Raw genomic sequence first — 24,448 nt, 5'->3', positions numbered from 1 at the left:
CGTAAAAGTCTGTAGGGAAAGGAAGGTGGGGTAGGGGTCGTCCTCGAGAAAGTTGGAGGGATTGGGGTAAAGGAGGTTTTGTGGGCGAGGGGCTTGGACTTTCAGCAAGCGTGCGTGAGCGTGTTAGATAGGAGTGAATGAAGACGAATGGTAGTTGGAACCTGATGATCTGTTGGAGTGTGATCAGGGTAATATTTAGTGAAGTGATTCAGGGAAACCGGTTATTTTTTATAGCCGGGCTTGAGTCCTGGAAATAGGAAGTACAATGCCTGCACTTTCAAGGAGGGGTTTGCGATATTGGCAGTTTGGAGGGATATGTTGTGTATCGTTATACATATATATGCTTCTAAACTGTTGTGTTCTGAGCACCTCTGTAAAAACAGTGATTGTGTGAGTGAGGTGAGTGTTGAATGATGATGAAAGTATTTTCTTTTTGGGGATTTTCTTTCTTTTTTGGGTCACCCTGCCTCGGTGGGAGACGGCCGACTTGTTGAAAAAAAAATTTATACCCTTGTGTATTTACAGATTGTGATGGATTTTTCTATTACCAACTAAATTTGCATTGGGGAATTAATGTCCACCCATTCTCAGTCTCTGTTGTACACTGTTGAGGATTTTAGCCTTTACAGTTGACTCCTGTATAGACCTAACCTTTGTGAAAACACTTCTTTCTTTTCTCCCCTCTTTGTTACTGCAAGGTTATCAAAGAACAAATCAGGAGAGTTGCTCATCTTCTTTGAGTGCTGTGACTTACCTGCCAGTCTGTTTAGCTTCTTGTCAGTCACAATCCTGTCTCCATCTCAGTGTCAGCTATTTGTAATTGATAATAAAAGCAAAGCTGTGGTATTTAATTTTACTGTACTGCATTTTGTAGAGCTTAAACTAAACTGCAGACCATTCCATGAGCTGTAACATGCCGAATGGAAAGCATCATTTCCAAAATAGGCATGACAACTTGTTTCCTTTGCATATCATTTTAAGTTAAAAACTAAACCTTTGATGGACACTATCTTACAAAACATTTGAATATAAGTACAAATGTCAGGGATTGCATGGATTTCTGATATTGTGTTTCACTCCATTTTTTTTTATTTTACTTGTGCCTATATAGACTTTATAACTTGCAAATTGTTAGTCATCATCTTAGATACATTTTACATTCTGTACTTATAAAATGAGCATTGTGATTTTTATTATTTCTTAAATTAGCTTAAGTTTGTCTTGCATTTACAGATAAAGCTGCTATGCGGTCTGATGCTGCTGCAGAATTAGACCGGTTGACACGATCCAAGAAACCAACACCAAATAATTCTACAGAGACAAACAACTCCTCTGAATGTTGACTCTCGTTTATTACCGTTATTATTTACTGTGCTAAGGAATGATGTTCTGGTGCCCCAGCCTGACTGTATGAGGTGTACTGTAGTGGCCAATAGGCAGTGCAGCGAGTGGCATCCTAAGCATGAGGCAGTTGGATGCCTGTCTGGTTATTACCAGCCAGAAGTGTCCTGGTCTCGGGTGCGAACCCTCGTATTTGAGGTATAATATGGGTAGCTTTTCATTCCTTTCTATGATTAAATGCTATTTAATTCTTACCTTTTAAAGGTACCATCCTGAAAGTATACAACTAATTAGCAGCTAAAATGTTGTATAAAGACATTTCAAGAGACTTCTAAAGCAATTTCTGCTTAGTATTACTGTGACCTTTAATAAAGCAGTGTGCCTCGGAGCTTGTCACATCCACAGGAGTTTAGCGTCCGTTTATCAGTAGTGGTCAAGTTCTGGTGTGTGAGAAAGTAGCATAGCATGTATGTGCCAGACATTACTGGCACTGCATCACCCCGGCTGTGCAGGGAGGTTCTAGCAGCCACAAGGAGCAAGTGCGGCAACCCATGAAAGGGGGGGTGGGGGTGGGGGGGAAAATTGATGGGTGTGTGTGTCTTGTATCATATTTTCTTATTTATTTGTTAATTTTATAAACACTTGCTTCCTTGCTGTTATTACTGGACTATGATGCTTGTGACCCTAATGTGTATATCTCAAAAGCTTATCACTCGTAGGGCTCTTAATTTTGAGCCCTGTATATGCAACACCAGTGAGAGAGAGATTTATGTATATTATAAAAGATAAATTTTAGTCGCATGATTAAATTAGCTACTCAGGAGTATTTATGTGATTATTTCTGACTGGCAGTCCATATGCTTTCACTATGGCATAGCATCTGTTGCCTTAGTAATTTTTGTCTTAAGTTTCCTTTCCTTTTATATTACATGAGAAATGAAGATCATAATTTGACATTTTTTCACTAATTCTGGGACTAACATGGATAAAAATTCAATCTCGTCTGTAAGTTGTCATACTAAAGGTTGGATTTACTATCTAATAGTCTCTTGAGGCTTCATTTGCAAGATACCTTTTCATGTTTGTTTATATATTATGGATGGAAACTGAGAAAATGCATTGGGATGTATAACATAATCATAGTGCAAACTGTAAGTTTAAATCATTTAATGCTGCCAAATTTTTATTTGAGAGGCTTTGAAGATTTAAAAAAGATGAACGATACAAGATGCGACTGGTTTAGATTTGGTCCATAATCAACTGTGATAGGAAACTTAAAAATGTAGTCTGATTTTACTCTTGTATCCTTGATTTCTGGCAGGTCATTTAACTGACTTAATGTTGCCATGAATAAAGGTTAGGAAAGTGTAAGACTTGTGTTATTTGGTGGTAATGTAATAAATTATTTATATTATGAAGCTCGGCTTGTATCATCAGTTTTGAAGAGCTGGTCGTTGTGTATTTGGCCTTAATTATTTACCACCTGTTGGAATGTAACAAAATTTATCCTCACCATCTTTGGTGTTATAACAGTCAAACAGTTATCCAGACAAGAATAAGATACCTGAAGTTGTATATGAAGGGATGATGATATTTCAGGTTTCTAGTACATCCAAGTTTAACCTCAATGCCAAAGCTTAATGAAGAAATATGTATATGTATATATCCTTGCCTTTCAACATTATTTTTCCCATGTATATTTCTTCTATTAACTGTCATTCTGTTAAGTCCAGCTGTAATTGTATATTTGGGCTGTTGAGGTAAGTTAATGTAAAGAAAGGGTGTTTGGAATTGTTTGTAGAAGCTTTAATCAATGGCTATATTGTTGGTCTCAAAAACATTTCACCAGTGAAAATAAATCAGTAAATGTTAATTTTGTTACTTTTAATAGATTTCTAATATATTGTTTGCTTTAAAATCAAGATAAAATAATTTGGAAGGTAATTGTTTTCTTTGGGAAGGTTGAAGGCAGAATGCTTGCCAGGCAGAACTTCATTTAAAACCAAGTATTGAGCTGGCATAGCTTAATACTGGTTAGCAAATGAAGTATACTCGTGCAAGGCAGACACAATAATGAATGCAGATATTTTATAATTTGGTAAGGTTTATGTGCTTGTTAGGCCTTCAGAAGTTCAGCTTTATTAACCAGATCAAGCAGAATCTTACTAATGAGTATGTTGGCAACAGTACTTCATTAAATACCTACCATCTTCAAAGGTATAGACAAACCCGAGGTTGAGGAATCGCTATTTTTCCTTTGAAATTCATACTTTGCCACTGAATAAAACTGCTGACTATTATGGGTTGTCTTGATTATTTATGTAATATACTCTGATTAAAAACTAATTTGACTTAATTAAGATAGAATACTTTAGCAATGAGCTGTTTATTGCCAGTTAGGAAACAGAATATATTTATCAAGATCATGTTATAATTTGATGGGAATTTTCAACACTTCATAATTCTAATTTAACTTTTGTTATGCAGTGAATATAGAGCCAGGGCGATCATCTGGACAAAAATGCGGGTTTTACATTGGAAAAAGTTTTGTTGCTAAAGTAATAGCATTTGTAATTTTTTTTATCAAATATTAGCTGAAGAAATTTTTCTTTGTATTATAGATCTATTTTTCATTTGCCATAGTAGTGAATTGTAAAAATATGGAAATATAAAATTTGTGATAACTTCATATATTGTTTTCCTAGCATATCTTTAATGAATTGTGCAAAGTATCTATTGACTCAAGTGGGATGGAGTATGTCATGTAGGGGAGGGGTAATGGAATGTAAAGGGGGGAATAATTGGGGAATATGGGAGTAAGGGATTATGTAGGCAGTGGACAGGCAGGCGAGGTGGTAGGAGAGATGATTAGCGGAGGTAGGTAATGTGAGGTCACTGGTGACTACATCTTCACCTCTCATTACTCTACCCACCACACTACTCACCCTCTCGCTACTTGAAATAAAATAATGAATAAAAGAGCAAATAACGGGGACAGTGAATATTACTATTCTACTCAAACACAGTTTATTATTAAGTCCGTGTACAATAATATATTTGGGAGAACATTATTGTGGTTTAGATAAATGGGGTGGTACACATAAGCAGTGAGACAGGGAATACAATCAACTTGGCAAAAATTAATGTAACTTACAATATAGATCAGAGGACAGTTCACCACAGGAACTAAGCCACAGGTCCCAAGACATACACAGCACAAGTACTGCTCGAAGTCAGTACTCTGTCCAATGTCTCCAACAGTCTTCTCCAGAGACACTCCCGCTCAGCTCTGTTCACAGGCCAGAGCTCCGCTCGACTCTCCAGCAACCGTCTCCCGAGCTCTGCTCACATCAGCAGCTCCGCTCGAAGTCTCCTGCTCAGTGCTCTGCACACAGCAACAGCTCTGCTCAAAGTCCCTCAATCATGCTCTTCCTTGGGCCTATATGGTGGTCCACGCACCCTCCACAATGAGGTGTGCACCACGTGTTATGACGTGACGACGAGATCTGACGCCAGTGACGAACAAAGGAGCTGATACTTAAGCTGAAAAGGCGTGGCTGCTTAGCTACTTGCCAAGGCAAGGTGACCATATAACTAGGTCTCCCTAGAGACCTCACAAGCCCAGCTGAACTACACAAGTACTCTTGATTCTGTTGAAAGGGCTCATGATTCAAGGAGTGGAAGCTACATTCCCCTTCCTTGAATAAAACCTGATTAATCCCCCAGGTGCTGTGTGACCCTCTGTGGATTTAGCTCTTCCCAAGAATATAATTCTAATTAAGGCTATTATATTTTTATTTTACATGTTAAGTAAATCTCCTTGCAGGGGATTTCTTGATACCAGTGATGGGCTCTTGATCCAAGGAATTGAACCTGATCTCCCATTTCTTTGAATCAAATAGGATCACCTGTTATTCTCCCAGGCACTGTATGCCTTATGGGTTTAGTGCTCTCTCATGAATGTAATAGAGCAATAATCCTTTATTACATGTACAGTTTAATTTGTCTTTGCTAGATAGAGTAGCCTTAGTATTGCCTGCATTTTGCAAGGCATTCATTTGTCTTGTAGTCCACCTTTCATTGACTTGAAATTCTTTGATAGTTTTCATGTTTTTTAGCTGCTTTAAGCTGAGTCTGAGGTCTGGTTACATTATCTAGTGCTTCATAGATGGCACAAGGTCGGTGTCCATCTCTAATTTGCTAGCCAAATGAACTAAAGATGGTTGATATCTCTCGAAAGTTCCATCACAGTATACTACTGTCTCCTTGGATGAAAACTGATTACCTCCACTTCCCATAGGTGCTCTATAACCCATACCCCTCAAAGGAGGTACCTCAGTGCTGGTGAGTGGTTCGTGATCCAAGGAATTGGACATGTACTTGCTTGAATTAACCCAAATTACTTTGCATTCCTCCACTCACCAGCAGCATTTTATGACCCTTACGGTTTAAGTGGTTAGTTATGATAATACTCCACTCACTACGACCTATACCTGGAGGGGGTTTTGGGGGTCAATGCCCCCGTGGCCTGGTCAGTGACCAGGCCTCATGGTAGATCAGGGCCAGACCAACCAGGCTGTTAGTGCTGGCTGCACGCAAACTGATATACCAACCACAGCCTGGATCGTTGGGAACAGACTTTAGGTGCCTGTCCAGTTCCTCTTGAAGACAGCTAAGGGTCTATTTGTAATCCCCCTTATGTATGCTGGGAGGCAGCTGAACAGTTTTAGGCCCCTGACACTTACTGTCTCTTAGTGTACCTGTGGCGTCCCTTCTTTTCAGTGGGGGGATATTGTATAGGGTTAGTGCTTCCATAACATAATGACCAATGGATTTAGTGTTCTCCCCCCACCAACATAATATTGATTGTTACAACATACTCTGTATGACTATGCCCAACTTGACACCATGCAAGGCAAGGCTGTCAGGCAGTGCCTCTACAAGAGGGTAAGAGTGGGTCTCGTTGCTGGTGAAGAACCCTTGATCTAGAGAGTTGGAGCTATCCTCCCATTTCTTGGATCAAACTTGTGTACCTCACATTCCCCTCAAGGGAGGTTACTTGATGCCAGTGGCTCTTAATCCAAGGAATTAGACCCGTCCTCCCTTGGACTGAACTTGAATGCCTCCACTTGGATTGAACCTGAAAGCCTTCTTTGAACTGAACCTAAATGCCTCCCTTGGATTGAACCTGAATGCCTCCAATTCCTTGGATTGAACCTGAATGCCTTCCTCTACTTGGACCGAACCTGAATGCCTCTCATTTTCCCAGGCACTCCGTGAATAATAATGAAACACTTCTCTTCTTTGCCAGATGCTGTACGACTTGTGGGTTGTTATAGTGCTTCCTACGAATGTTTAATGGAGGAGCAGCACTATACCCAGAGAGTTCATGTAGTGCCTGAGGAATGGAAGGTAGCTGCAGTTTCCTAGATCAAGAGTTCTGATATTGTCCCACTAATGCCCGTATTTTATCATTCCTTCTTAATGATGACCCCCTCCTTTGACACACACTCCATATTTAACTTTTTGGTGGCCTGGTGGTTAACGCTCTCGCTTCACACGGTGAGGGCCTGGGTTCGATTCCCAGCCAGAGTAGAAACATTGGACGTGTTTCTTTCCACCTGTTGTCTATGTTCCCCATCAGTAAAATGGGTACCTGGGTGTTAGTCAACTGGTGTGGGTCGCATCCTGGGACACTGACCTAAGGAGGCCTGGTCACAGACCGGGCCGCGGGGGCGTTGACCCCCGGAAAACTCTCCAGGTAAACTCCAGGTAAACAGCTTTATTACATCAACTTTAATTATACAGTATTTCCTTTAGCACTACTCACCACCCTTACTTACTCTGTCAGCATAGTTGCTGATCCCCTGTATATATACGTATATGTTATCTGAGTATCATAGTACCATCCATGTGTTTTACATACACGACCCCTTGCTAGGCCCAGTGACTAGTTTGTGTGATGCCGCATGAGTGCGTGGGATGCGCTGCATCAGCTTCAGTTCCCCGTAGGCCTAGCAGGCGACAGGACAGGCAGTTTGGGCTCTCCCTTACCACAGTCTGCAATATAAGCGTTAACACCCAATGACTTGTGTTTAACTCCAATCATCAAATCTCCACGAACCCTCACAACAACTCTACCTCTGTTATACTCTCCACCCTTGCTGGTCTGTGTTCAAACATTACACCTTTACCACACCGTACCCTGCAGTACTGTATGACTCATGTGGGTATAGTGCTTAGTTATGATTATAATAATTCTGGCATCATCCCCCTCCCATGAAGGGTTCATACAAGGTATGGTTTTCTGATCGTGGCACCTTGCCAAGTATGATTATCTGGCTGTGGTTCCATGCAAAGCAGGACTATCTGGCTGTGGCACTTTGTCAGGTAGGACTGGCAGTGGCACAGTGCAGGGCATGAATATCATGCTGTGCCTGATGCTGGTAAACAGCTCTTAATCCAGGGAATTTGAGTTATCCCTACCCACAGTGCTGTATAGCTCGAGCTGTATAACCCATTTGGGTTTATCTGACTGTAACAATCAGATGTCCCTTGTGAGTTTAGCGCTTAGTTCTGATTGTAATAATAATTGTACTTAATGTAGTGTGACTGAATTAACCTTCCAGGGCAGGTTCCTTGATGCCGGAAAACCTGAAGTATACCTGGAGAGGGTTTTGGGGGTCAATGCCCCTGCAGCCTGGTCTGAGACCAAACCTTGTGGTGGATCAGGGTCTGATCAACCAGGCTGTTACTGCTGTCTGCACGTAAACTGACATACAAACCACAGCCCGGCTGGTTAGGTACTGTCCAGTGCCTTCTTGAAGACAGCCAGGGGTCTACTGGTAATCCCCGTTATGTATGCTGGGAGGCAGTTGAACAGTCTTAGACCCCTGACACTTATTGTGTTGTCTGTCAGTGTACTCGTGGCCCCCCTGCTTTTCATTGGGGGAATGTTGCATCTCCTGCCGAGTCTTTTGCTTTCATAGGGAGTGATTTTCGTGAACGGTTATTAATCCAAGAAATTAAAGTTTAGCCTCCTCATCTTCAGATCCCCTCAAGGGAGGTTCCTTGATTCTGGTGAAGGGCTCTTGATCTAAGGAATTGGATCTGTGCTCCAGTTCCCTGAACTGAGCCTGAATACCTTTCATCCCCCTTCAGAGGAACTGTATAATACCTATGGGTTTAGCGCTGTCCCATAATATAATTCATAACTAGATTAAATGATTATTTCCCATACCAGTGGTGCTGCATGACCTGAGAGTCTAGTGCTTCCCCGTGAATATTGTCATAAATGCTGCAGAAGAACTTATCCCCAGCTGAGTAAACTGCCGTAAAATATTTATCCTTTGAATTAGCGACCTATGGATATCAATTAAGTAGCAGCTACAATGCACCACTACCAACTAAGATATGTAAGGTGTTACGTGTAGCGGAAGTTAGTAAGTTTATTTATGTACAAGTACACATATGTACAATTATTATACATAGTGTAAATTACCTAGGATAACCCAAAAAAGCCAGAGTGAGTTATTTCCACTGGCGTTCTTATATATCGTATATTTAAATATTAAAAGTTAAAACAGCTAAGTAGCTCAACTGTATGAACAGCAGTTAGAATAAAAGGAGTTACAATAGGAATAAAATAAACTGAGTTATTTACAACAACCAGAACATACATGCCCCCCAAAGCTGCTTTGTGCATTTTTCTTTTTTTTGTGATGTACGTACTCATTTCCATTGAGGTCTGCCTTGATGTTGAAGAGAAGTTGATCAAAAGTATTGGACCACCATGCAAACTACGACCGTCGGGCTGTACCAGTATGACCCTATGTAAGCCATGACTATCTGGCTGTGACACTATACAACACATTTGTACATGGCACTATGCAAGCTATTAATATTTGTTGCACCATGCATGATATATCTATTTGTAACATCATGCAAACTATGGCTATCTGACTGTGGCACGATGTAAAATATAAATGTCTTACTATGGCACTATGCAAGATATAGCTATCTGGCTGTAGCACCATGCAAGACATTGCTATTGGCTGTAGCACCATGCAAGACATTGCTATTAGCTGTAACACCATGCAAGACATTGCTATTGGCTGTAGCACCATGCAAGACATTGCTATTGGATGTGGCACCATGCAAGACATTGATATTGGTTGTATCACCATGCAAGACATTGATATTGGTTGTATCACCATGCAAGACATTGCTATTGGCTGTAGCATCATGCAAGACATTACTATTGGCTGTAGCACCATGCAAGACATTGCTATTGGCTGTAGCACCATGCAAGACATTACTATTGGCTGTAGCACCATGTAAGACATTGCTATTGGCTATAGCACCATGCAAGACATTGCTATTGGCTGTAGCACCATGTAAGACATTGCTATTGGCTGTAGCACCATGTAAGACATTGCTATTGGCTGTAGCACCATGCAAGACATTGCTATTGGCTGTAGCACCATGTAAGACATTGCTATTGGCTGTAGCACCATGCAAGACATTGCTATTGGCTATAGCACCATGCAAGACTGTAGCACCATGTAAGACATTGCTATTGGCTGTAGCACCATGCAAGCTGAATGGTGTCACAGCCTTGGCCTTCGTGGTGCGACTTTCAGACAATCGCCTCTTGCCCGGGGTTCTTAATTCCCTGTGTTCAACAGCATCAAGACACTTTCCTGAAGGGATTGAGTACATAAAGAATATTGCTAAACTACTATGCAACACCTTCGATAGCTCAGTTGGTAGAGCGGTGGACTGTAGTTGGCACTTGAAACAGACATCCATAGGTCACCGGTTCGATGGATTAGTATTTTACATCAATTTACTCAAGAACTAGGCTTTTTCGTGGCAATTATTATAATATTCAAGAGGAAGTGCTAAACTCGTAGGGGTCATATAGCGGAATTTGGAGTAATCAGATTTTATCCAAAGAAAGGGATAGCCACTTCAATTCTTTTCATTAAGAGGTTTTTACCTGCTTCCTGGAGGTTACCTGGAGGTTATTCCGGGGATCAACGCCCCCGCGGCCCGGTCCATGACCAGGCCTCCCGATGGATCAGGGCCTGATCAACTAGGCTGTTACTGCTGGCCGCACGCAGTCCAACGTACGAGCCACAGCCCGGCTGATCCGGCACTGACTTTAGGTATCTGTCCAGCTCTCTCTTGAAGGCAGCCAGGGGTTTATTGGCAATTCCCCTAATGCTTGATGGGAGGCTGTTGAACAGTTTTGGGCCCCGGACACTTATGGTGTTTTCTCTTAGTGTACCAATGGTGCCCCTACTTTTTATTGGCGGCATTTTGCATCGCCTGCCCAGTCTTTTACTTTCGTAGGGAGTGATTTCTGTGTGCAGATTTGGGACCATTCCTTCCAAGATTTTCCAAGTGTAGATTATGATATATCTCTCCCTCCTGCGTTCCAACGAGTACAAGTCAAGTGCTTCCAAGCGTTCCCAGTAGTTAAGGTGCTTGACAGAACTTATACGTGCAGTAAAGGATCTCTGTACACTCTCTAGATCTGCGATTTCACCTGCTTTGAATGGAGATGTTAATGTACAGCAGTATTCCAGCCTAGAGAGAACAAGTGATTTGAAAAGGATCATCATGGGCTTGGCATCTCTCGTTTTGAAAGTTCTCCCATCAGGGAAGGTTCCTTGATGTTGGTGAGGGGCTCTTGATTTAGGGAATTGGATCTGTGCTCCAGTTCCCCGAATTAAGCCTGAATGCCTTCCACATCCCTCCCAGGCGCTGTATAATCCTACGGGTTTAGCGCTTCCCCTTGATTATAATAATAATTTGAAAGTTCTCATTATCCATCCTATCATTTTCTTTGCACGTGCGATCGTGGCACTGTTGTGATCCTTGAAAGTGAGATCCTCAGACACTACTACTCCCAGGTCCCTTACATTATTTTTCCGCTCTATTGTATGGCCAGAGTCTGTAGTATACTCTGTTCTAGTTATTATCTCCTCCAGTTTTCCATAACGGAGTAGTTGGAATTTGTCCTCATTGAACATCATATTGTTTACCGTTGCCCACTCCAAGGCCCCTCCCACAACGGCTCGCTCAGAAGAGCTATCCTGAGCTGAGTAAACTAATATAAATTACTCATCCTTCGACCCAGTGACCTATGGATGTCTGTTTCAATTATTATTATTATTATAATCAAGGGGGAAGCGCTAAACCCGGAGGATTATACAGCGCCTAGGGGGGGGGATGTGGAAGGCATTCAGGCTTAATTCGGGGAACTGGAGCACAGATCCAATTCCCTAAATCAAGAGCCCCTCACCAACATCAAGGAACCTTCCTTGAGGGGTGTCTGTTTCAAGTATAAACTACAGTTCACCACTCTAACAACTGAGCTATAAATTTACGTCATATTAATTGTATTACTTAATTTTATAGAAATAATAATAATAATAATAATTATTATTATTATTATTATTATTATTATTATTATTGTCATCTGGCTCTGGTACCATGCAAGCCTAGGTAATCTAGATGAGGAATCTGCGAGATAACTGATGTCACAGACTGTCCATTATCTGGCAGTAGAGTCATGCCTTTCATGATGTCACTGCGAGATATATGCGCCTTGCACATTGCTAGAGTTCCTTTGACTAAGAACCTATCACCACCATCATATAACCCACTTGAAAGGACTGAATATATATATCACAAAAAAAGTCGCAGAGAGCAGCTCTAGGCTGCCTGTGTATTACAACTGGTGAAACTTTCACTCACAGATAGTGCCTTCGACAGCTCAGTTGGTGGAGCGGTGGACTGTAGTTGGAATTTAAAACAGACATCCATAGGTCACTGGTTCGAATCCGGTTCGAAGGATGCATATTTTACATCAATTTACTCAACAGGGATAAGCTCTTCCGCTACACTTATTACAATAGTCATTGTGAATTGGTAAAGACGTTGGGGGTCATGCACTGTTTTGGGAATGAGAGGCAATCAGATTCGATCTAAGGAAAGGGAGGGCCACTCCAGTTCTTTCCATCGGCTTCAAGGCCCCTCCCATGAAGAGACCCACAGAGGAGCTTATACTCAGCTGAGTAAAGTGATGTAAAATACTTATCCTTCGAACCGGAGTTGAACCAGTGACCTATGGATGTCTGCTTTAAGTGCCAACTACAGTCCACCGCTCTACCGACTGAGCTATCGAAGGTGTTAGTTGTAGTGAAAGTTGTAACAGCCAAAGTACACAGGCAGCACAGAGCTGCCCCATGGAACCCTTTACTTTGGTTGTATATGTACTCAGTCCTTCATCTGGGGTGCCTTGATACTATTGAGATGGATTCTTGGACAGAAGGATTGGAGCCCCGTGCAAGACGCAGTCTTTGGCAGTGACGCTATGGAAACCATGATCTGGTGACACCTCTCAACTTGAATAGTGCCATAGCACGATAGTCAGGTCTTGCATGTATCACCGGCAGATAGTCATAACTTGTACGATGCCCGAGCCAATATAGTAATTTTGTGCGTGGAACCACACAAGTCTCCTATTGCATGCCAGAAACAAGTAATTATTCGTTGCATGGCACTACAGCCAGTTAGTTGCGTAGTGCATGGTGCTCTTGTTAGTCAGACCAACAACTTTTCAGCAGTTACAATGTCCCTCGATAGAAGAAACTCAGCACATGCAGCTCTGGGCTGCCTGTTATTATTATTATAATCAAGGGGGAAGCGCTAAACCCGGAGGATTATACAGCGCCTGGGGGGGGGGGGATGTGGAAGGCATCCAGGCTTAATTCGGGGAACTGGAGCACAGATCCAATTCCCTAAATCAAGAGCCCCTCACCAACATCAAGGAACCTTCCTTGAGGGGTGGGCTGCCTGTATGTTCTAATTTTGTAACTTTTAGTATCCCTAACACCTTCGATAGCTCAGTAGGTAGAGCGGTGGACTGTAGTTGGAACTTGTAACAGTCATCCATAGGTCACTGGTTCGAAGGATGAGTATTTTACATCAGTTTATTCAACTGAGGACAAACACCCAAGAGGGGAGCTTCGTCCAACAGGCCTAAGTAGTAGGAGTATATTCAGATTAATTGACTTAGGACGCAAGGTTGTTCTAGACAGATAGCTACGAATTGCGCGGTACCACTCTCAAATAGTCATATCTTGCATGAGGCTACAACCAGATAGTTGTACCTCCATTCGATAATTATGCTAAGCACGGTGTTACGGTTAGAGCTGTTCCTAGCATGGCGCAGTCAGATAATCAGTCCTAGCATGGTGTTACGGTTAGACAGTTGTTCCTAGCATGGTGCTACAGTTAAACATACCTAGAATCGTGCCTTACATTGTGCCAAAGCCAGATAATTGTTCCTTGCATGGTGCCACGATTAGTCAGTTGTATCTTGCATGATGTCATAGCTAGATATTTGTATCTTGCATGGTACCAGAGCCAGGTAGTCGTACGTTGCATGGTGCTCCAGTTACTTGGATCAACAGCTCTTTACCAGCATCAAGGTACCCGTCCAAGGGACTGAGTACATAAATCATAAGAAACGATTATATGGAGCATCTCAGGGCTACCTGTGTGCTCTGGTTATTGTAACTTTCGCTACCCCTAACTCCTTCGATAGCTCAGTTGGTAGAGCGGTGGACTGTAGTTGGAATTTAAAACAGACATCCATAGGTCACTGGTTCGAATCCGGTTCGAAGGATGCATATTTTACATCAATTTACTCAACAGGGATAAGCTCTTCTGCTACAATTATTACAATAGTCATTGTGAACTAGTAAAGATGTTGGGGGTCATGCACTGTTTTGGGAATGAGAGGCAATCAGATTCGATCTAAGGAAAGGGAGGGCCACTCCAGTTCTTCCCATCGGCTTCAAGGCCCTTCCCATGAAGAGTCCCACAGAGAAGCTTATCCTCAGCTGAGTAAAGTGATGTAAAACACTTATCCTTCAAACCGGAGTTGAACCAGTGACCTATGGATGTCTGCTTTAAGTGCCAACTACAGTCCACCGCTCTACCAACTGAGCTATCGAAGGTGTTAGTTGTAGTGAAAGTTGTAACAGCCAAAGTACACAGGCAGCACAGAGCTGCCCCATGGAACCCTTTACTTTGGTTGTATATGTACTCAGTCCTTCATCTGTGGTGCCTTGCTACTGATGAGATGGATTCTTGGACAGAAGGATTGGAGCCCCGTGCAAACGCAGTCTTTGGCAGTGACACTATGAAAGCCATGATGACCTGGTGATACCTCTCAACTTGAATAGTGCCACAGCAAGGTGGTCAGGGCTTACATGTATCACCGACAGATAGTCATAACTTGTATGGTGCCCAATCCAATATAGTAATTTCGTGCGTGGTACCACACAAGTCTCCTATTTCATGCCACTACAGCCAGTTATTCGCGTAGTTCATGGTGCTCTTGCTAGTCAGACCAACAACTCTTCAGCAGTTACAAGGCCCCTCAATAGAAGAAACTCAGCACATGCAGCTCTGGGCTGCCTGTGTGTTCTAATTTTGTAACTTTTAGTATTCCCAACACCTTCGATAGCTCAGTTGGTAGAGCGGTGGACTGTAGTTGGCACTTGTAACAGACATCCATAGGTCACTGGTTCAAATCCGGTTCGAAGGAGTATTTTACATCAGTTTATTCAACTGAGGACAAACACCAAAGAGGGGAGCTTCGTCCAACAGGCCTAAGTAGTAGGAGTATATTCAGATTAATTGACCTAGGACGCAAGGTTGTTCTAGACAGATAGTTATGAATTGCGCGGTTCCACTCTCAAATAGTCATATCTTGCATGAGGCTACAATCAGATAGTTGTACCTCCGTTAGATAATTATGCTCAGCACGGTGTTACGGTTAGAGCTGTTCCTAGTATGGCGCAGTCAGATAATCATGCCTAGCATGGTGTCACGGTTAGACAGTTGTTCCTAGCATGGTGCTACAGTTAGACATACCTAGAATCGTGCCTTACATGGTGCCATATCCCGATACTTGTTAAACATACCTAGAATAGTGCCTTACATGGTGCCATGGCCCGATCATTGTTCCTTGAATGGTGCCACGGTTAGTCAGTTGTATCTTGCATGATGTTACAGCTAGATATTTGTGCCTTGCATGGTACCAGAGCCAGGTAGTCGTGCTTTGCATGGTGCTCCAGTTTCTTGGATCAACAGCTCTTTACTGGCATCAAGGTACCCCTCCAAGGGACTGAGTACATAAATCACAAAAAAGGGTTGTATGGAGCATGTCAGGGCTACCTGTGTCCTCTGGTTGTTGCAACTTTCGCTACTCCTAACGCCTTCGATAGCTCAGTTGGTAGAGCGGTGGACTGTAGTTGGAGTTTAAAACAGACATCCATAGGTCACTGGTTCGAATCCGGTTCGAAGGATGCATATTTTAAATTTGTTAGCTCAGCTGGGGGACAAGCTCCTCAGCAGAGGCTTCGTCCAACAGGTCTAAATAGTTGGAGTATTTTCAGGTTAATTAACTGAGGATGTATGGTTGTTAATGCCAGATAGTTATGTCTTGCATGGTGCCACACCCTGGTTATCGTGCCTTGCACGATGCTACAGGTTGTCATACTTTGCACAGTACCACAAGCAACAGAAATTTCCTCCCATTCGCACCCCCTTGAATGGTCCCTAAAGTTTTTAGTGCTTTCCCATAATTAACTCCAATAATTTCATGTGCTAGTAATCCAGTTCCTTGCTCTCACGTCATTGAGGACATCACCCAGGATACACATGAAGGTGTAGGGTAGGCCCAGTTGCAGGAGGTTGCACTTAAAGCCGATGTATCGTACCTAGTCCAGTGCTTTTGCCACACCTCTCTCTCACCACAACAATATCTTGCGTTTTCTTTGTCATGGCCTAAGTTTCTTTTGCGCACGTCAGTTTTACATCAGAAACAGTTCTCCGAGGGACCTACTAGTGCTGCCTCGGGTTCCAACAACAGAACCGGTTCGTGGAGAGAACCGATGCTACCAAGGGCTGATCGCACCTGTCCACTCCAGGGATTATCAACCTTTAATTTATTAATTCTGCAGTATTTTTTATTGTAATTCAAGCAGTGTGGCAGGTTTATAGGTGCTTCCCAGTAGATTTATAGATTTAAGCCTTGTTGCTGACACTTTAAACCTGCCTGGGAAATATGCAGTTGCAGTGTCTGAACCTTGAACACCTGAGAATCCCTTATCGTACTGCGTGGTTGTTTATTAAAAAAAAAAACACTGTTAACTATTCTGACCCTTGTTTATTTTTTGTTTACATATTTCACCTCGTTATTCATTTGATTTATTAAATGCAATCAACTTATTTATACTTCATGCAGTATATTCTGTAAGTCCCACTATCCTAACGGCCCCATATTCTGTATCGCACCTATTATTTGTTTTCTCCCTTAAGGGGCCTCTTGATCAAAGAAACTGGACCCGATCTTCCCTTCCTTGTACTGAACCTGGTTAATGTCCATTACCCTGTGTGATCCATACTGATTTAGCGCCCCCTTCCCCGCCCTTCATGAACTAAATAAATGAACGTGTTTCTACCTCGCACTTTTACATCACTCGCGTGTAGCTCCTTCATTCATTGATAACGGCTGACACTCTCAGTATACTTTCCTGATATACTTTTCCTTTTTTTTATTTTAGAACTCACGTATACTACGCAGATTATAGCATCAGCTCCTTTATAAAGCTTCTCGTTATAGCGCAATTTCTCGTAAATGCGATTGAAGAAGTACATATAAAATTGAGTAGCACATGGTCAGGCCCTCATAGTACTTGCTATTCAATTTTCGATGCATTTTTATCCAGTCGCATTTCCAAAAGAATGTACTGTATGCAGGAACTTCATAAGAGCACCGACTGTTTCTCTACTTTTCGAAATTTCGCTGAAGGAGGCGCTGGGGTTTTGCATGCACACGTTTGTACTGGGATCAATACACTTTGTCTTACACTCCTCCAGTCAACATCTTTCAGCTCCCTGAGACTCTGAAGACATCTTCACTAACATGTCTTCTACTCTAATTATATATAATGCTTTTGCACTGCCATTATGAATAAGCATCACTATCAGATGTCTGAATTCGCTGACAGCATCCAATCTCTCTCCTCTCTGGAGTATACCTGGACTGTCTTCCTTTCTCCTCCTAAGATGACAACTGTCTTCCTCTTTCCTCTCAAGATGATGACTTTCTCTTTGCTCCCAGGACGTTGACTTGTCTACCTCTGTCTCCAATATGACTCTCTCTCTCTTCCTCAAATACAAGTACCTTATCACTTTATCACTCTTATTTGCATATACTCCCAACACTCATACGTAAACAGATTTCCATAACTCTTCCAAACCTGTCTTGTGATTTAAAGAGCAAATCAGTGCCAAATTTATGATAAAATCTGTGACAATTTTTATTCATCTTCCAACAGGGTTTATTTTATTCCATAATAATTCAATCATCAGCATATCCCCCTTTCGTGAAAATATTAAGTAGGTTTGGTTTGACCGTGTCGAATATATGAAATGTGATAGATTACCTGGAGAGTATACCTGGAGAGGGTTTCCAGGGTCAACGCCCCCGCAGTCCGGTCTGAGACCAGGTCTCATGATGGATCAGAGTCTGATCAACCAGGCTATTACTGCTGGCCACACACAAACTGACGCAAATTAATGTGTATAAATCTGGGATAGGTGGAAAGATATATAGGAAAAGATCGAGGACAGATCGAGAGGGGGTTTTGAGAGGTAGGGATATGTGTATCCAGCAGGCTTGTGAGAGAGGGTTAGGTCTCAGAAAAGAGGATTACTTTTATTTAGAATTTAACGTGCTGCTGCAGCCTTTTTCATAATAATTTAGTTGTAATAATCTTCAGGTGTCTAGTCACCAAAGGGAAGGTCCTATTCACCGTATTGGGAAGTGGTTCCCATATACCCTACATCTTACTTTCTATGCGTAAGTTGCACTGCTTGTTAGATAGTACAAAATATATTCTTCCTTCGAACCAGTGACCTATGGATGTCGATTTCAAGTGCCAGTTACTGTCCGCCGCTCTACCAACTGAGCTATCGAAGGTGTTATGCGTAGTGAAAGTTGTTGCAGTTACAACAGTTGAACAGGAGCAGCAGTGTAAGGAAAACGGGCCTGTAAGTCGCCGGCCCGGAGTTTAATTTTTTTTTTATACTTGTGATTTCGTCAAAATACAAAGAATTAAATCCCAGCATGGAAGAAAAAAACATAAGAAACATATATTTTACCTGAGTGACGAGTTTGAAACTTGGAGTTTGTCAACAGGGTTGTGAATTTTGCTGTGGTATTTTATTAAACACGGTATCTGTCGCTCCTGAAGCTATCAGCTAATCATGCAATTAGGATAGACATCCACTGGTCACTAAGTGGAAGTCTGCATTTGGTCTTATTAATTTAGCAGAGATTCTAGCCAGGAGGAGGTGAGGCAGGGACCCATATAGTTATAAATCACATTATTTAGTTTTACTGGATCATCTTTAGTTTAAGCTACATAATGTACTATTTTGTAAGCTCACAATTGTGCCTCTTCAAATCCTCTGTAAAAAATTTGTTATGTAAGCAATACCTAAATAAAAATATACTAAGTCTTGCCGTGACTCGATACCACAGGTGGGTCATGGGATGTCGGAGGATCGAGCCTCCGTGTTGCTCACACTTATTCTTACTGTTTCAGTCAACATGTGAGTATTACAGAGCCACTAATAGCTGCTCTCACTAATGATTATAATTCACGTGTGTAATATCTGGTGTTCCCTCAAAGAAGGTTTCTGGATTCCCGCGAGGGGTTCTTGATTCTAGGAATCGAAACCATACTCCCTTTCTTTATATCGAACCTGAATTTCTCCCATTTCCCCATGTGTTATATGACTCCTACGGGCTAGGCGCACCCCACGAATGCAACAGTAAAAATAATAAATACACTTAGTTTGTGGTATTTGACTACCTAACGAGAGTTTGTCAGGGAAAAACATATATATATATATATATATATATATATATATATATATATATATATATATATATATATATATATATATATATATATATATATATATATATATTTATAAGCTTTGTTTCCAGATATCAGGGGATTCCCAGCGGTTTTGACACTAGCTGGCAGGTCCTGAGTAAGCAGAGGCAGCGTCATCTATTAGACATGTTTGTAGTCGCAGGCGTCTCCTGGATCTTCTATTATTCGTTATTTTGTTACTTCCTATTAGAATTACCTCTCCTCTTGTTTGTTTTTAAGTGAGGTTGGGCACTTCACTCATGGTTCCTCACAAGGTGAGGTAGCTTTGCAGTGAGTTTGTTCTTTGATGTTCTATCTTGGACTTAATGGACTTAAAACTGTTAGTGTGTGATGGTTATCAGTGATGGCTTTACCTGAAAGTCTAAAGTGTATTAGAAAAACGTTTAGGTCCTGGAACCTTGATCAAGTGTCAAGGTCCCAGGACCGAAACGTTTTCTAATATGTCCTAGTGAAAAGTCCAAAGTAACTTCACTGTTTTTATTGTTCATTTCGCCTTCAGAGATTTAAGTTTGATGTTTGACATCTGGCGACCTTGTATTTGCCCAAGCTGTGGCCAGGTCAGCTGCAGAGGAAGCTTGAATATTGCAGCTGATACGAGACCGACAGATTATTTAAGAGTAATATGTGTCATAAGTGAGAAAAAAACTGTCAAATTCACTCTTCACTTTCTGGGGACTCACTGTTGATGTCTATGTACTCTCATCACTGATGTTTGTTACATCAGCCATCCTTGAGTTCCATCACTATAGTGAGAGTCGCCCTCCCATGAACACCACCGTGAACACCATCACAGTGAACACCATCACAGTGTACACCATCGCAGTGAACAGTATCACAGTAAGCACCACAGTGAACACCATCACAGTGAACATCACACTGAACATCATCACAGTGAACATCACAGCGAACACCATCACAGTGAACATCACGGTGAACATCAACAGTGAACACCAACAGTGAACACCATCACAGTGACAAGTTACTGTTGAGGACTCGACACCAGCTACTTATTCTGCCTTTTTTGTACATCTCTCTTATTTTATTTAAATTTGTTAAATATCTCAGTTTTTTTTTTATTTTCTTAACTTGCAACCTAATTTTCACTGCTTTTGTTTTGTCATTTTTTAGTTACAATAATTTTCATAACGGGTAACTTTTCCTCACAGTCCATTATGCACTTTCCCTAAATTATTGCCATGAAGGAAAATTCCCCAAGTGCTGCGAAAAAAATTATCGGAACTGGAGGAGCACCCACCTCCACCTGGTAAATTCTGGCTACAGTATTTTGGATGTAGGTAATCATACACAATAGGTGAGTCAAGCCTGGTCAAACAGCGACAGTCTGCTTGACCAGGCAAGCAACAGATGAGCCTGACCCAAGACCGGGCTCTTGGAGTAGAGAAACCTCTCAAAACTCACCATAGGGCTCACAAAATATATCTATCTGGGATCAAACATGCTTAACTCTCATACCACCAACGCTGTGTAAACCGTACGGTTCTAGTGCTTACCAGGAAATATAATGACAATCAGGTAAAGTATCACTGTGACTAAAATTGGAGACGAAAGTAGTGGAGAGGTAAAGTTGATGTTGTGACTCCATCTGTCTTGAAGAAATATCTTTGATTAAGACGATAGATATTTGTCTAGTTGAGAACCTCACCACCTTAACGCAACTTTTAACATTGATAGACTAATAGCATCATCTTTACTTCTAAATATCATTGAAAGTAAATAATATGATAATGACGAGATGTGGATAAGACTCATACGTACACTTCAGGACGCTTCTTTTAATAAATGACCTGCACTGTACACTGTAATAAATGTCCTGCACTGTACACTGTAATAAATGTCCTGCACTGTACACTGTAATAAATGTCCTGCACTGTACACTGTAATAAATGTCCTGCACTGTACACTGTAATAAATGTCCTGCACTGTACACTGTAATAAATGTCCTGCACTGTACACTATAATAAATGTCCTGCACTGTACACTGTAATAAATGTCCTGCACTGTACACTGTAATAAATGTCCTGCACTGTACACTGTAATAAATGTCCTGCACTGTACACTATAATAAATGTCCTGCACTGTACACTGTAATAAATGTCCTGCACTGTACACTATAATAAATGTCCTGCACTGTACACTATAATAAATGTCCTGCACTGTACATTAGTTTGTTTTTACATAAAATATCATAGTTTAGGTAATAAAGATGTGGAGAGGATGAGCCGTGAAGGGACGGGCGGAGTGTGATGCTGTTGAAAGACTCTTACCTGGAGTTTACCTGGAGAGAGTTCCGGGGGTCAACGCCCCCGCGGCCCGGTCTGAGACCAGGCCTCCTGGTGGATCAGAGCCTGATCAACCAGGCTGTTGCTGCTGGCTGCACGCAAACCAACGTACGAGCCACAGCCCGGCTGATCCGGAACTGACTTTAGGTGCTTGTCCAGTGCCAGCTTGAAGACTGCCAGGGGTCTGTTGGTAATCCCCCTTATGTGTGCTGGGAGGCAGTTGAACAGTCTCGGGCCCCTGACACTTATTGTATGGTCTCTTAACGTGCTAGTGACACCCCTGCTTTTCATTGGGGGGATGGTGCATCGTCTGCCAAGTCTTTTGCTTTCGTAGTGAGTGATTTTCGTGTGCAAGTTCGGTACTAGTCCCTCTAGGATTTTCCAGGTGTATATAATCATGTATCTTTCCCTCCTGCGTTCCAGGGAATACAGGTTTAGGAACCTCAAGCGCTCCCAATAATTGAGGTGTTTTATCTCCATTATGCGCGCCGTGAAGGTTCTCTGTACATTTTCTAGGTCAGCAATTTCACCTGCCTTGAAAGGTGCTGTTAGTGTGCAGCAATATTCCAGCCTAGATAGAACAAGTGACCTGAAGAGTGTCATCATGGGCTTGGCCTCCCTAGTTTTGAAGGTTCTCATTATCCATCCTGTCATTTTTCTAGCAGATGCGATTGATACAATGTTATGGTCCTTGAAGGTGAGATCCTCCGACATGATCACTCCCAGGTCTTTGACGTTGGTGTTTCGCTCTATTTTGTGGCCAGAATTTGTTTTGTACTCTGATGAAGATTTAATTTCCTCGTGTTTACCATATCTGAGTAATTGAAATTTCTCATCGTTGAACTTCATATTGTTTTCTGCAGCCCACTGAAAGATTTGGTTATTCCTTTTCCTTGGACCAAACAGGATTAACCCCCATTTCCATAGGCGCTGTGTGATCCCGTACGGGCTTAGTGCTTACCCCGAAGGGTGACGCTGCGACGGTGACGTTATAGTGGTGACATTGACGCTACAAAGGTGACGTTATAGTGGTGACGTTGACGCTACAGCAGTAACGTTATGATTGGTGGTGTTGACGGTACAATGATGATGTTAATTCTTCAACAGTCACGCTAAAACGGTGCTGTTACAACGGTGAGGCTACAAGGGTGCTCCTACAACCACCATACGTCTGGCACCGCGGTACCTCAGCAGCGCCAGCAAACGTTCACATCAGTACGAATGTCACTTCTGCTCCGAGATAGAGCTCTATAATAAGAGAAATAAATATCTGTACCTACTTTTATTATTTTTTTTATAATGCATCGTTTACTGCAACCTCTTAAGTCGCATTATCAGTAAGAACAATCATATTTACGGTAATGACCTTAACGAATGCCTTTCTGATTTCATGATAGGATAAACTTTTTTCAGGAAATCTACAGAAACTTTACAGACAGTAATTTTATTTACGTACAGGTACACATATATGCGGTTACATAAGTTATCAGAACAATATATGTGTAAATTACTCACCAGGAAAACCAAAAAAAGTCAGTGACTTTCTTCCGTTAAGGTCACAGTGATGTTGTAGAGATAAATTTGTGGAAACTCAGAGAATCAGACCCGTGTGGAACACCTGGTTATCCTTATTATCCATCACTGATGTTATGATAACACAACGTACTCTCTTTTTTACCATTTTGAATCGTACATTTTCTTTTATTTACGCTCTGTTGGGTTATTATAGTGCAGGTTAGCACCACACTCTGACTGTAATATTGCACTACCTTCATCATTGTAGAAATTGAAAACGTAAATAAAAAAGTCCGTAAATTTTTAGCTGACTAAAGTTACTTTTATTCTTATACATAGTGAATATTATTTTATTATCGAGTAATTAAACTGTATTATAATTCATAATAACTTATTAGTTACTGAAACATTTTTGTTTACACACACACACACACACACACACACACACACACACACACACACACACACACACACACACACACACACACATATATATATATATATATATATATATATATATATATATATATATATATATATATATATATATATATATTATATATATGGATGAATGGAGACAAATGGTATTTGGGACCTGACGATCTGTTGGAGTGTGAGCAGGGTAATATTTAGTGAAGGGATTCAGGGAAACCGGTTATTTTATATAACCAGACTTGAGTCCTGGAAATGGGAAGTACAATGTTTGCACTCTAAAGGAGGGGTTTGGGATATTTTCAGTTTGGAGGGATATATTGTGTATTTTTATACGTATATACTTCTAAACTGTTGTATTCTGGGCACCTCTGCAAAAACAGCGATTATGTGTGAGTGAGGTGAAAGTGTTGAATGATGAAAGTATTTTATTTTTGGGGATTTTCTTTCTTTTTGGGTCACCCTGCCTCGGTGGGAGACGGCCGACTTGTTGAGAAATATATATATATATATATATATATATATATATATATATATATATATATATATATATATATATATATATATATCTTAATGTAATAGTAGTGTCTGCACTCTGAAGGACGGGTATTAATGTTGCAGTTTTATAACTAGTGTATGTGCGTCTCTGGCAAGACAGTGATGGAGTGAATGATGGTGAAAGTCTTTCTTTTTCGGTTCACTCTACCTTGGTGGGGAACAGCCGATGTGTTAATAAACAATAATAAAAGTAATACATGTATATATTTATATATATTATATATACAAACATTATATGTTAAT

At 41.3% G+C, this 24,448-nt stretch overlaps 1 protein-coding gene and 6 non-coding genes across 12 annotated transcripts in view; 5 read left to right on the top strand and 2 right to left on the bottom strand.

The window, feature by feature from the left end:
* The window catches only part of Dlic (dynein light intermediate chain), a 98,499-nt gene extending 94,469 nt beyond the window's left edge, over positions 1-4,030 (top strand). For all 6 annotated transcript variants that reach the window (XR_011393706.1, XR_011393708.1, XR_011393707.1 and 3 more), the window contains one exon: positions 1,234-4,030. Coding sequence is in view for 1 of the 6 variants with exons in the window: in XM_070098241.1 (XP_069954342.1) it covers positions 1,234-1,343 (110 nt within the window). In the remaining 5 variants the exon portion in view is untranslated. The remainder of the gene's footprint in view (positions 1-1,233) is intronic.
* Positions 4,031-12,116: 8,086 nt separating this feature from the next.
* On the top strand, positions 12,117-12,207 carry TRNAY-GUA (transfer RNA tyrosine (anticodon GUA)). Its single transcript is given in 2 exon segments — positions 12,117-12,153; positions 12,172-12,207. It is a non-coding gene; the product is annotated as a tRNA-Tyr (tRNA).
* Positions 12,208-12,450: 243 nt separating this feature from the next.
* Positions 12,451-12,541, bottom strand: TRNAY-GUA (transfer RNA tyrosine (anticodon GUA)). Its single transcript is given in 2 exon segments — positions 12,451-12,486; positions 12,505-12,541. It is a non-coding gene; the product is annotated as a tRNA-Tyr (tRNA).
* Positions 12,542-13,953: 1,412 nt separating this feature from the next.
* TRNAY-GUA (transfer RNA tyrosine (anticodon GUA)) lies at positions 13,954-14,044 on the top strand. The gene is given in 2 exon segments: positions 13,954-13,990; positions 14,009-14,044. It is a non-coding gene; the product is annotated as a tRNA-Tyr (tRNA).
* Positions 14,045-14,287: 243 nt separating this feature from the next.
* TRNAY-GUA (transfer RNA tyrosine (anticodon GUA)) lies at positions 14,288-14,378 on the bottom strand. Its single transcript is given in 2 exon segments — positions 14,288-14,323; positions 14,342-14,378. It is a non-coding gene; the product is annotated as a tRNA-Tyr (tRNA).
* A 502-nt stretch (positions 14,379-14,880) lies between these two features.
* TRNAY-GUA (transfer RNA tyrosine (anticodon GUA)) lies at positions 14,881-14,971 on the top strand. The gene is given in 2 exon segments: positions 14,881-14,917; positions 14,936-14,971. It is a non-coding gene; the product is annotated as a tRNA-Tyr (tRNA).
* A 672-nt stretch (positions 14,972-15,643) lies between these two features.
* Positions 15,644-15,734, top strand: TRNAY-GUA (transfer RNA tyrosine (anticodon GUA)). Its single transcript is given in 2 exon segments — positions 15,644-15,680; positions 15,699-15,734. It is a non-coding gene; the product is annotated as a tRNA-Tyr (tRNA).
* The last annotated feature ends 8,714 nt before the right edge of the window (positions 15,735-24,448 follow it).

Source organism: Cherax quadricarinatus, chromosome 61 (genome assembly GCF_038502225.1).
Source record: "Cherax quadricarinatus isolate ZL_2023a chromosome 61, ASM3850222v1, whole genome shotgun sequence".
NCBI lineage: Eukaryota > Metazoa > Arthropoda > Malacostraca > Decapoda > Parastacidae > Cherax > Cherax quadricarinatus.
Note: the sequence above shows the minus strand (reverse complement) of the source record. Positions and strands in the feature narration are given on the sequence as shown.